General features: G+C 35.8%; 1 protein-coding gene across 1 annotated transcript; it reads left to right on the forward strand.

Moving 5' to 3' along the window:
• Nucleotides 1-834: 834 nt before the first annotated feature.
• LOC126067781 (olfactory receptor 6M1-like) lies at nucleotides 835-1,779 on the forward strand. Its single transcript, XM_049870029.1, has one exon. It carries the CDS (start codon nucleotides 835-837, stop codon nucleotides 1,777-1,779), a length of 945 nt encoding a protein of 314 aa, XP_049725986.1.
• Nucleotides 1,780-12,940: the final 11,161 nt, after the last annotated feature.

The following is a 12,940-nucleotide window of genomic DNA, read 5'->3' on the forward strand; positions in this document are numbered from 1 at the left end:
CTGGCCTTTGAATTCTAGTCTGAACTAAACAATATTTGTATTGATTTGCTTCTCCCAATATTTCTACCCCTCTTGCTGAGCATTTGCTCTCTTGGACTGAATCCCAAAAGAAACACAATGAATAATGATAAACAAAGTTATGTGTTTCATCATTTCACTTATCCTTGAAAGATCTGTAAAAATCTCATTCACTATGAGATCTAATTTCTTATGGAGATTACGTTATGGCTGATTTTATATCGCTATCAACTAGGTGTCAGTGTGGAGGCTGGATCTCATAAGTCAGGGATCATGAGCTTTAAGGAACACATGATGATGTTCACTTATTTTAAAATTATTTTCTTCCACATACAAATCAATATACATAGCTCTAACATATGTCTTTTCACATACAAATTAATATGGAATTAGATTTTATTGCAACTCAGCACCTTGAAAAACTACATTCTCAATAGATTAATGATATAATAAAAGATCTAACCCAAAGAGCACTCTCTGTGTCTTTTTCATATGACTCATGAACAGATTAATCCACTGTTAGACTCTCTTCACTTATGGGAGGTGTATGGGTTTTTCCAAAGGTCAGTTGTCAGAATTTTGCTGTGTGACTGATTTTACTATTAAGAGTCAATCTCATACCTGAGCTTTTACTTTTTACACAGTTCATCTCAGGGGATATTTATATACTGAGAATATAATCATTTGTTCACATTAATATCCCAGTATAAAAACCAAACTTTGTTAATGGGTATTTGTAGAGTATTTCTAGGGTTAAGATACAAAGGTCAACAATTTACTTCTCTTTCTGTTATTCAGGGTTGAACTGAGAATATTATGGATCACAAAAACAAGACCAGAGTCACTGAATTTATTCTTCTAGGGTTTCAGAATGAGAAAGAAGTAGAATTTTTCCTCTTTGCTGTATCCCTGCTCATGTACATGACATCTCTGATTGGCAACACCATGATTATCCTTTTGGTCTGTGTTGACTATCGTCTGTACTCACCTATGTATTTCTTTGTAGCCAATCTTTCCTTCATTGAGGTCACCATCACTTCCACAGTGGTGCCAAAGATGCTAGCCAACACTTTTTCACTCACAAAAGCAATATCCTTTGTAGGATGTCTCACACAATCTGTTTTCTACTTCCTTCTGGGATCCACAGAATTCTTCATCCTAGCTGTCATGTCCTTTGACCGATATGTTGCTATCTGTAACCCACTGAGGTATACCATTATCATGAGCAAACAGACATGTGTATTCTTGCTTCTGGGATCTTATGTGGGTGCATTTTTTTCAATGCTGGGGCCATCTGTATTAACTGCCCCCTTAATATTTTGTGGGCCAAATAAAATCCATCATTTCTTCTGTGACAGAGCCCCAGTGCTAAAGCTAGCCTGTACAGATATCTCTCTGGCTGAGTTGGCTGACTTCCTCTCCTCTGCTGTATTGCTCTTGGGCTCCCTGCTCCTGACAGGGGTGTCTTACACCTACATTGTCATTACTATCTTTAGAATTCCCTCTGTCCAGGGAAGGCAGAAGGCCTTCTCCACCTGTGTTTCCCACATCACCGTGGTTACGCTTTATTATGGGAGCTCCATCTTCCTCTATGTCCGCCCCAATAAAGGTAATGCAGTAGACATTAACAGATTTGCCACAGTGCTGAACACCATTGTGACACCAATGCTGAACCCTTTCATCTACAGCCTCCGGAATGAGAAAGTCAAAGAAGCCCTGAGAGATGCCTTTGATAAGTGTATAGGTAGGCTAACAAATTAAGTTCTCAAAAATGATGTTTTACAGACATCTATGTCATTGGATGCCCGGCAACAATTTATTATTAAATGATGTAATTGTTTAAAGGTTAAAATCTCATGTAAGGAAGAAGCATAAGAGAGCATATATTAACAATCATTATTTTCTAATCTAGGTCCACTGTTCAGAAAAATGTTTAAAATATTTGTGTAGGTTCATATAGAATTATAAATGTATACATGTTTCTACATACATACATAATGCATAAAATGATACTTCTTCCCATTTTTGTGTGCTTTCAAGCCTTTCAAAACTCAATTCCTGCAAAACCTCGGGATCTGAATGCAATGTCATCATTGAGTGGCTTTGCTTGAGATAGAGTCTCATCTTTTATTACACAATTCACTGGTGACTTTTTTCCTCTTTCAAATAAATATACCTTTTGAATTTAATGCAAATGGAGTTCCTTTACAAAGAAATAATCATAAACAATTTTGTACTTCATCTTCAAAATAATGCATACAAAATTAATTACTCCATTAGTTATGTAAATTTAATTTAAATTGTAGATTGACCTACTCAAGGTCCCATGTCTGTTACAGTGTACAGTAATTAAGCTTCTGTTTCTATACCACAGAAGCTGAGAGTTTACCTACGTCAATGGAATTAATCAGAACTTACACACCTTTACTAATCATGCGGAGAAGGGACAGATAACAGGAACGATCAGATAAGCCTATTCACAACACACTTGAGAAGTGCTAGAAATGACTTTAGCTAATGAATTTTAACCAACAAAAGATTCTATGCAATTCGTTTTTTTAAAAAGTTTAATAATGACCTGAAAATTTTATCATGACATATTTAGATTGCATTACCTCCTTATCACTTGAATAAGTAGTCACAATATTTTAATTAAATGTAAGTGTGGAAATTGGTCCAAGGTAAGCACTATGTTGAATATGAAAAAAAAGAAAAAGAAAAAGATCTATCATTGTTACTATGGAATACATAGTTCACAATAGCTTAATATATTCTTGTATGGAACATGTAATTTCAAAAGGATTCCACTGGGTGAGATAAGTTTAGTAAAGTACATAAAACATAAAGATATTCATTTCACATACTGCATCTTTGTTGGGCCTTATAGGACTCTTTCAATGTTCTATGCGTGCCCTGGCCTGTGTTCATGGTAACAAGGGTGTAAAGATATACAGTTATGCGCATTTAATGTGTTCATCATTTTCAGAATATTCCCATCCTAGCAACTCTGATTTCTGTCTAATAAATTCCTCATATTCTCCAATTCTCTGACTTCAGATTTTGACTTTCCATCTTCTAAAAAAAGGTGATAATAGTAATCTATTTGATTTGTATGTCCTTTCTCAGAGAGCACCCTCTCCTGTCTTGTCTGGTGATCTAGCTCATGTTTAGAGCCTACACACAGTACTCAAGCCATTGCTGGTCAGTGGAAGGAGACATGGAATCTTTCTTCCAAATATTGTTGTTGTTAGGTGCTGTAAAGTTGGTTCCAACTCATAATAACCCTAGGTACAACAGAATGTAACACTACCTGGTCCTTCACCATCCTCACAAACGTCGCTATATTTGAGGCCATTGTTGCAGCCACTGTCTCAATCCATCTCCCTGAGGGTCTTCCACTTTTTGCTGACCTTCTACCCTGCCGAGCTTGATATCCTTCTCCAGAGACTGGGCCCTCCTGATAACATGTCCAAAATACATGAGATGAACATTTACCATCCTCTCTTCCAAACAGCAATCTGGCTGAACTTCTTGCCCGACAGACTTATTCGTTCTTCTGGTTGTCCATGGTATATATTCAATATTCTTTGCCGACATGATAATTCAAAAGCATCAATTCTTCTTCAGTCTTCCTTATTCATTGTCCAACTTTCACTTGGGTCAGACACACATGTCCTCAAAGTGACATGTTTTCTTTTCGATACTTTAAAGATTTGCCCAATGCAATTCTTTGTTTGATTTCTTGATGGCTGCTTCTTTGGATGTTGACTGTGGATCCAAGTAAAATTAAATCCTTGTTTCAATATTTTCTCCACTTATCTTGATGTTGCTTATTTGTCCAGTTGTGAAAATTTTTGTTTTCTTTATGTTGAGATGTAATCCATACTGAAGGCTATAGTCTTTGTTCTTCATCAGTATTTCAAGTCCTCTTCACTTTCAGCAAGCAAGGTTGTGTAATCTGCAAATGGCAGGTTGTTAAGGAGTCTTCCTCTAATCCTGATGTGGCATTCCTCTTCATATATTCTGGCTTCTCAGAATATTTACTCAACATAGGGATTGAATAAGCATGGAGAAAAGATACAACCATGATACACACAATTCCTGATTTTAAACCAGGCAGTATCCTCTTGTTCCATCAACTGTCTCTTGGTCCATATACAGATTCCACATGAGCACAATTAAGTGTTCTGGAATTCTCATTCTTCACAATGTTGTCCATAATTTGTTATGATCCACACAGTCCAAAGCCTTTGAATAGTCAATAAAATGCAGCTAAACATCTTTTTGGTATTTCTCTGCTTTCAGTCAAGATCCATCTGACGTCAGCAATGATATCCCTCATTCCATGTTCTCTTCTGAATACATCTGAAATTTCAGTATAAAGACAGTTGTCTGTTTTCGTTCTGCTGCAACTGTTTTTGAATTATCTTCAGCAAAATTTTACTTCTGTGAGATATTAATGATGTTGTTGGATAATATCCACACTCTGTTGGGTCATCTTTCTTTGCAGTGGGCACTAATATGTATCTCTTCCAGTTGGAAGGCCAGGTACTTGCCTTCCAAATTTCTTAGCATAGATGAGTGTGAACTTTCCAGCATTGCATCCATTTGTTGAAACATGTCAATTGGTAATCCATCAATTCCTGGAGCCTTGGTTTTCACCAATGCCTTCAGTACAGTTTGGACTTCATACTGCAATACCATCTGTTCTTGATCATACACTACCTCCTGAAACAGTCAAAAGTCAATCAATTTTTTTTTGGCACTGTGACTGTATTTTCCTTCCATCTTCTTTTGATGGTTCCTGTGTCATTTAATATTTGATCGATAAAATTCTTCACTATTGCAACTCGAGGCTTGAATTTTTTCTTCACTTCTTTCAGCTTGAGGAATGCTGAGCCTGTTCTTACCTTTTGGTTTTCTACCTACAGATCTTTGTGCATTGTGTTATAATACTTCACTTTGTCTTCTTGAACCACCCTTTGAAATCTTTTGTTCAGCTCTTTTACTTCATCATTTCTCGCTTTTGATTAAGCTACTCTAAGTTCAAAAGCAAGTTTCAGAGTCTTTTCTGACCTCCATTTCGGTCTTTTCTTTCTTTCCTGTCTTTTTAATAACCTTTTGCTTTCTTCACGTATGATGTCCTTGCTGTCATCTCACAGCTCCTCTGGTCTTTGGTCATTAGTGTTCAATGAGACAAATCTATTCTTGGTATGGTCTCTAAATTCAGGTGAGATATGCTAAAAGTCCTACTTTGGATCTTGAGGACTTGTTTTAATCTTCACCTTCAACTTAAACTTGCATATGAGCAATTGATGGCCTGTCCCGTAATTGGCACCTGGCCTTGTTCCTACTGATGATGTTGAGTTTCTCCAACTTCTCTTTCCAAAGGTATAGAAAATTTAATTCCTGTGTATTCCATCCAGCAAAGTCCATGAATATAATCACTGTGTATATTGTTGAAAAAAAGGTATTTCCAATTAATAGGTCATTAACAAAAAAAAAAAAAATTAGGTCTTGTGAATCTATCATATAATCTCTGGTGTTGTTTCTGTCTTCAAGGCCATATTTTCCAACTACCCATCCTTTTTCTTTGCTTCTAATCAGCAGTGATTTTCAATTAGTCTTGATTGCATATTTGATTAATTTCAGACTGCAGAAGTTGGTAAAAACATTCAATTTATTCATCTTTGGGATTAGTGGTTGGTGTATAAATTTGAGCAATAGTGGTGTTAACTTGGAAACCCTGATGGGAAGTGGTTAAGTACTACAGCTGCTAACCAAAAGGTCAGCAGTTCAAATCTGCCAAATGCTCCTTGGAAATTCTATGGGGCAGTTCTACTCTGTCTATAGGGTTGCTATGAGTCAGAATCGACCTTGCAGTCAGGTCTTCCTTGCAGACATACAGATATTATCCTATCACTGACAGCATTGTACTTCAGGATACATCTTGGAATATTCAGTGGGACTATGTATACACTAAGTCCTGTCAGTTATTGGTGGCGTACTGGGCACAGAATTCATTATATCATTGGTACCACTGGTCTGCTACTATGCTTGTCTCAAGTGTCCAGTAAAATACTCAGGCAAGAAATGCAAATATTTGTGTTAATTTTAGCTTATATGTACTAAAGTGCCAAAAATTAGAGCCTATGTGTCATAGTTCTACAACATCTACTATAGCCTATAATCAAAAATTAATTAAATAAGGAGTTTAAACTTCAACAAATAATGATGGCCAGTTATTATTATTTTGTAATGTTCCAGCAAACACTGAAAGAAGCAATGGTTTATTATCATTTCTGAAAAAAATCCTTCAGAGAATAGGAAAAACAACAACAAAACAGAATACTTCATCACATTTTATTAGACTAATACACCACTTTGATCAAATCCAAACAAGGAAAGTAAAAAAAAAAGGAATATTGGAGAGTAATTGTACTCCTAAAAATAGAGACAAATATCTAAATTTAGCAATTGAATTTTCAGTAAATAAAAAGAATCAAATGCGACTACTGTCAAATAAATTCTGAATAAGTTAAAATTACATTTAAAGAATGTATTTGGTCATGAAAGACTTGTGAATTGGTCAGCATGTTCTGAATAAAATTAGAGAGTGCTTCTTTGAATTAAAGGTGAGAATTTATATTAAAAAAATCCAAAGAGGTAGAAAAAATACAAAACAGAGCCTGTGTGTGTGTGTGTGTGTGTGTGTGTCTTAGGCACAATGGTTAAGAAACTTGGCTGCTAACCAATAAGTAAGCAGTTCAAATCCACCAGTCACTCCTTGGAAACCCTATAAAGCAGTTCTACTCTGTCCTATAAGGGCACTTTGAGTCGGAATCAACTTGACGGCAACAGGTTTATATATATATATATATACACATATATATATACATATTTAACATACCATCAGGTCATTTATAGAGCAAGATATATATATATGTATATAGACATTTACCATACCATACCATCAGGTCATTTATAGAGCAAGATGTGCAAGGCGCATGTTATGTATTCAAAAAGGTCAGTTTAATGTATAAGATAAAGCATCTAAGCAAGAAGGATAGTCAAAATGTGTGGGCAGGCAAATATATTTGTGCATACCAATGAGGTCAATGGAGATAGGGTTTTCAAATAAGGCCCTTTGAGGAGAAAGTTTCAGGTTCTTGGATTTCAGTAAGACTGGAAGATAAACTACAAGTGTAACACTACCAAGTTGGCTTTATGGAAGAAATACAAGTTGTTTTAATGATCAAAAATTACAGAATTGTAATTTATCATCTGACTACTAACAGGGAAAACAACATATAATTATCTCAAAACATGAAAAACAATCAGTTCTATGCCTGTCATATTAAATAATCAAATGTTAAAATAATTTCCTTTACATCTGGAATAAACATAATTTCACACTTGCTGGATTGATTCAAAATTGTCCTGGAAGTCCCAGAAATCACAAAAATGTAAAAATATTTTTAAGAATGGTATTTAAGAATGTGAAAAATGTTATAATTTGCAATCAGGTTATGAAAAGTAACAAGAAAATTTGTAGGAATTTGAAGGCTACAAAGCAAATATATAACATTAAATTGTAATTCTATATATCAGCAAAAATATTACAAAAATAAGTCTAAATATATTTAATAAAAATTAAAATGTATCTGCATAATTATTATGAAAAAAATAAACTTCACTGAAAGATAGAAGAGGAAATCTAAATAAATAAGAATTATCACTATTTTTCTACGGGAAAAAAGTAAAAAAAAAAAAACTCAATATTGTGAAGGTATTAATGTTTCCCAATGACTCAAAAAAAGTTATTACATATTCAATTAAAATGCTTCCAATTCCACTAAAGACAGAATAGAAAGGACCATATTTATACTCCTGCCTAAAACAAAAACAGCAAACCATCCTAGGCAAAATATGTGAAAATATGTATCCCAAGATATTGTTTATTTTTCTGTGTAAGATAGTGCTCGGTGAAAGACAGGTAACACATGAATTGAGTCTGAAAAGATAAACCCAAATCCATGGGATATTTGGATAACAGAAACACACGAATTGAGTCTAAAAAGATGAACTCAAATCCATGAGCTATTGACATAATAGGAAGGACTAGCCTCAACAGTAGAATATAATTATCCCCAGATTGAGCACTGTTCCAGACTTCCCTAACACATTACAAAATTATCAAAATGTTGCCGGGTAACTTAACTATATCCCATAACAAAGCTCAAAAGTATATGTAGGGAGGAGGCAGAGTGAGATGGTGAAGTGAGTGGCTGCTCAGTTTACTCCCTCATCAACTAATCTACTGACCAATGAATGAAAAAAACACAGACTGAGATCTCAGAACTCCAGAAGGCAGTTGAGGTGTGGAGAGTAGGGATGATTCCAGAAGTAAGAGAGAGGAAGAATGGGGGCAGCACAGAAGCCAGAAGAAACTACTCATTATCATCAGGAGCACTCACTCATCACAGCCATTTTGAGATGGGGTTGGGCAGCACCCTAAATGGGGAACACAGAAAGGGAGCTAACCCAAGGAATTTGTAGCCCAGTTTTTTTAGGCAGCACAAACTGGCTGTGGGAGTTCGCAGGCCATACAATTAGGAGGGTGCAAAGGGAGACTGTGGCTGACAGAGAGTGCTGTTTAATCTTGCTGAGGCCTGAAATAAATAGGTAATGGGGCCAGGAGGAACTGCAAGGGCAGTAGGACAAGGGCATTATTTCAGACTGATGGACAACACAGAGGGAAATGACTTGCTCCCTGCCCATAGCGGGCACTGTGGGAGAGCCCGTGTAGGGGTGCCCACGAAGGAAAGACATAAGAAGATGCCATCCTTGCCACAGGAAATTCTAGCCCCATCACCCATGTCATTGTCTGCGACCAGCTAAATGCACTCCTCCTGCACATGTGTACTGAATTGCAGAGATCAAACATCCAGAACTCCTGAATCAGCACTGCAAAAAACTTAAGAATATGCCCCCCTCTAGTGGTTCTCTGGAGAAAATACCAAGCCCATTGCTGCTGAGTCAATTCTGACTCGTAAGGACCCTGTGAGGCTAAATAAAGCTGCCTCATGGAGTTCACACAGCCATAAGTCTTCACAGAGGTAGGCTGCTGCATCTTTCTCCTGAGGAGCAGCTCGTGAGTGCAGGCCCTGGCCTTCTGCTTTGCAGCTTAGTTCTTGGCCACTACACCACCATGATGCCCAATCAGAAAAATTTCCTCAAAAACCGGAAAACAAAATTTAAAGTAAAAAAAAATGGCCGAAGTTCAACAAAAAATGGTAAGACACACAAAATCAGAAGAGAAGAGGGATCAATTAAAAGCAGAACATAAAGAAGAAGAAATTTCTTCAAAGGAGGAGGGAAGAATGCAAAGAATTGATAATTTTCAAACTATTGTGCTAAATATGTTTAAAGAAAGCAAAATGTGCACAGAAAACAACCTAGCAGAGATCAGGAAACAATTCCACACCACATCCTATTAAAACTCTTGAAGATCAAAAAAAAAAAAAGGAAGAAGAAGTGCAGATTTCACCCCAGAAACTCTAGAGGCCAGACGACAATGGAGTGACGTATATAAAATACTAAATGAAAACAATTGCCAACCAAGAATTCTTTACCCAGCAAAGTTTTCATTCAAAAACAAGAAGGAAATCAAGATATTCCCAAACAAACAGAAGCTCTGGCAATTTGCAACTACCAGAATAACTTTGCAAGTATTACTTGAGGGAGTACTCCAAATGGAAAGACAAAAGCATTAAAGAAATACTAATATCTGTATGCAGGAAAATAAATAAGAGAGAGAGAGATGTCCAAAAAATGCAACAACACAAGCAATCATAAGGACTAAGTATGTATTTTTCAGGGAATAAACTCAATAATTAAATCTTGCAAACAATAAAATATCAAATTTAAAGAAAATAAGCACAAAGCACACTCATCAAATACAGGTTGTATACTGATGTTAATGGAAACACACAAACATAAATGGGGAAGGGATGAGCATATCAGGAATAGATTTGTTATGTTAAGATTATATGTTAACTGTTATTCATATGTTAAAGATTGTTGCAATTGTAAGTTGTGTAATGGAATATATGTGGGAAACAATAAGAAATTAACAAGAAACAACATTCAGAAGAAAAGAAGGGAGAAAGCAAAAAGACTTGTCATAAGAAAGCAGCCAAATACAAACATAAACAAAAAAAATCAGAACTAAAAAAACAAAGAGTTATGACTGCTCAAAAAACAAATAGTAAAATGAGTGAGATAGACAATTGTTTTCGCTAAGAACCTTAAACATAAATGGTTTAAACACCCCATGCAAAGGGCAGAGAGTGGCAGAATGCATTAAAAAAAAAAAAAAATCCTTTTGCTACCCACAAGAAACACACTTTAAAAACAAGGACACAAACAGAAAATAAAATGATGGAGAAAAATATTCCATGCAACCAGTAAACAAAAAAAGAGCTTGGATAGCCATTCTGTTATCTGATAAAATAGACTTGAAGTCAAAATCTATTACAAAAGATAAAGAATATTATGTTACAATGAAAGGATTAATTCAGCAAGAAGACACCACAATTATGAATTATATGCACCTAACAGCAATTCACCAAAACTGACTAATATGAAAGGAGAAATAGGCAAATACACAGTAATGGTAAGGGACTTCGACACAAAAAGAAGGTCATGAAGGACATTGAGAACTTATATAAAATCAAAAATCGATTGGACCTAACAGACACATTTAGAATACTCAATCCACATCAGAATAGTACACGTTCTTCTCCAGCACACATGGATCATTTTCCAGAATAGATCATATGCTAGGACACAAAACAAGTCTCAATAAATTAAAAAAGGTTGAAATCATACAAAGCACCTTCTCTGACCATAATGGTATGAAGGTAGAAATCAGCAGCAGAAAAAAATAAGGAAAAAAAAAGATACATTGAAACTAAATAATACATTTCTAAAAAACTATTGGGTGGGTCACTGAAGGAATAAAAAGTGAAATTAAAGAATTCCTAGAATCAAGTGAAAATTAAACACAACACATCAAAACTTTGGGTCACAGCAAAAGCAGTACTCAGAGAGAAATTCATAGCAATAAATGCCTACATTAAAAACAAGAAAGATCCAAGATCATTAACTTAAACTGACAACTTGAACAAATAGAAAAGGAAGAGAGAAAGAAGACCACAGCTACCAGAAAAAAAAATGAAATAACAAAGACCAGGGCAGAAATAAATGAAATAGAACAAGAGAAAACAAATCAACAAAACCAGAAGTTGGTTCTTTGAAAGGATCATTAAAACAGACAGATCACTGGCTAGACTGGCAAAAAAACAGGAGAGACAAGTAACCAAATTAGGTAATGAAATTTGTGACATTACAACTGATCTGACAGAGATAAAGATGATAACTGATTACTATGAAAAATTGTACTCAAAGAAATTTGAGAACCTAGATGAAATAGACAAATTCCTAGAAAAACACTACCTACAGAAGCTAACACAGATGTAGAAAATTTAAACAGACCCAACACGAAAGAAGATATTGACTGTACCATTAAAAAAAAAAACAAAACTGCCAACAAAAAAAGCTCAGGACCAGATGGCTACACTGGAGAATTCAACCAAACATTCAGAGAAGAGTTGACACCAACCCTACTTCAATCTCTTCAAAAACATAAGAGGAAGAACACACCACCAAACTCTTTCTGTGAAGCCAGCATAACTCTGATATCTAAAACAGGCACAGACATCACAATAACAGACCAATATCTGTTACGAACATAGATACAAAAATTTTCAACAAAATTCTAGCCAACAGACTTCAGCAACATATTAACAAAAAATTACATACCATGATCAAGTGGGACTCATACCGAGATTACAAGGGTGAGTCAACATTAGAAAATTGATCACTGTAATTCACTACATAAATAAAAAAAAGGAAAAGAATCATATGATCATATCAATTGATGAAGAAAAGGCATTCAATAATATTCAGCATCCTTTCCTGATAAAAACTCTCAGCAAAATAGGAATAGAAGGGAAATTTTTCAACACAGTAAGGGCATAAATAATAATAACAACCAACATTATACTCAAGAAAGACTGAAAGCCTTCCCTTTGATAATGGGCATGAGACAAGGATGCCCATTATCACCACTCTTATTCTACTTTGCACTAGAAGTCCTAGCCAGAGCAATGAGACAAGAAAGAGAAATAAAGTATATCCAAATCAGAAAGGAAGATGTGAAACTACCTCTATTATATGCACCTAACAGCAATTCACCAAAACACATGAATCAGATACTAACATGAAAGGAGAAATAGGCAAATACACAATAATAGTAAGGGACTTCAACACACCACTTTTGATTATAGACAGAACATGACCCTATACATAGAAGACCCTTCAGAGGACATGACCCTATACATAAAAGACCCTAAAGATTCCTCAAGAAAACTGCTGGTATAGATGAATTTAGTAATGTTGCAGGATACAAGATCAACACACAGAAATCAGTTGGGCTCCTCTACACTAACAAAGACTACTTCAAAAAAAAAGAAATCAAGAAAACAATACTGGAGGCAGAGCCAAGATGGCGGAATAGACAGACGCTTCCGTCGAGCCCTCTTTACAACAAAGACCAGAAAAAACTAGTGAAACGAGTATATTTGTGACAAGCTGGGAGCCCTGAGCATCCAAGGCAAGCTTAGACAATGAACTGAGGGGCAGGGGAAGGAAATGACCGTTCAGAAGCAGAGAGGAGTTGCCGGGCCTGAGTCGCGGGGAGCCCTCAGGCACCATTCCTGGAGTGGCTGCAGCGGCAGCGGGCTGGCACTAGCGTTCAGCCGCAGTTTCCCCAGGGAGAAGCAGCCAGCCACACAGC

Source organism: Elephas maximus, chromosome 2 (genome assembly GCF_024166365.1).
Source record: "Elephas maximus indicus isolate mEleMax1 chromosome 2, mEleMax1 primary haplotype, whole genome shotgun sequence".
Taxonomy (NCBI): Eukaryota; Metazoa; Chordata; class Mammalia; order Proboscidea; family Elephantidae; genus Elephas; species Elephas maximus.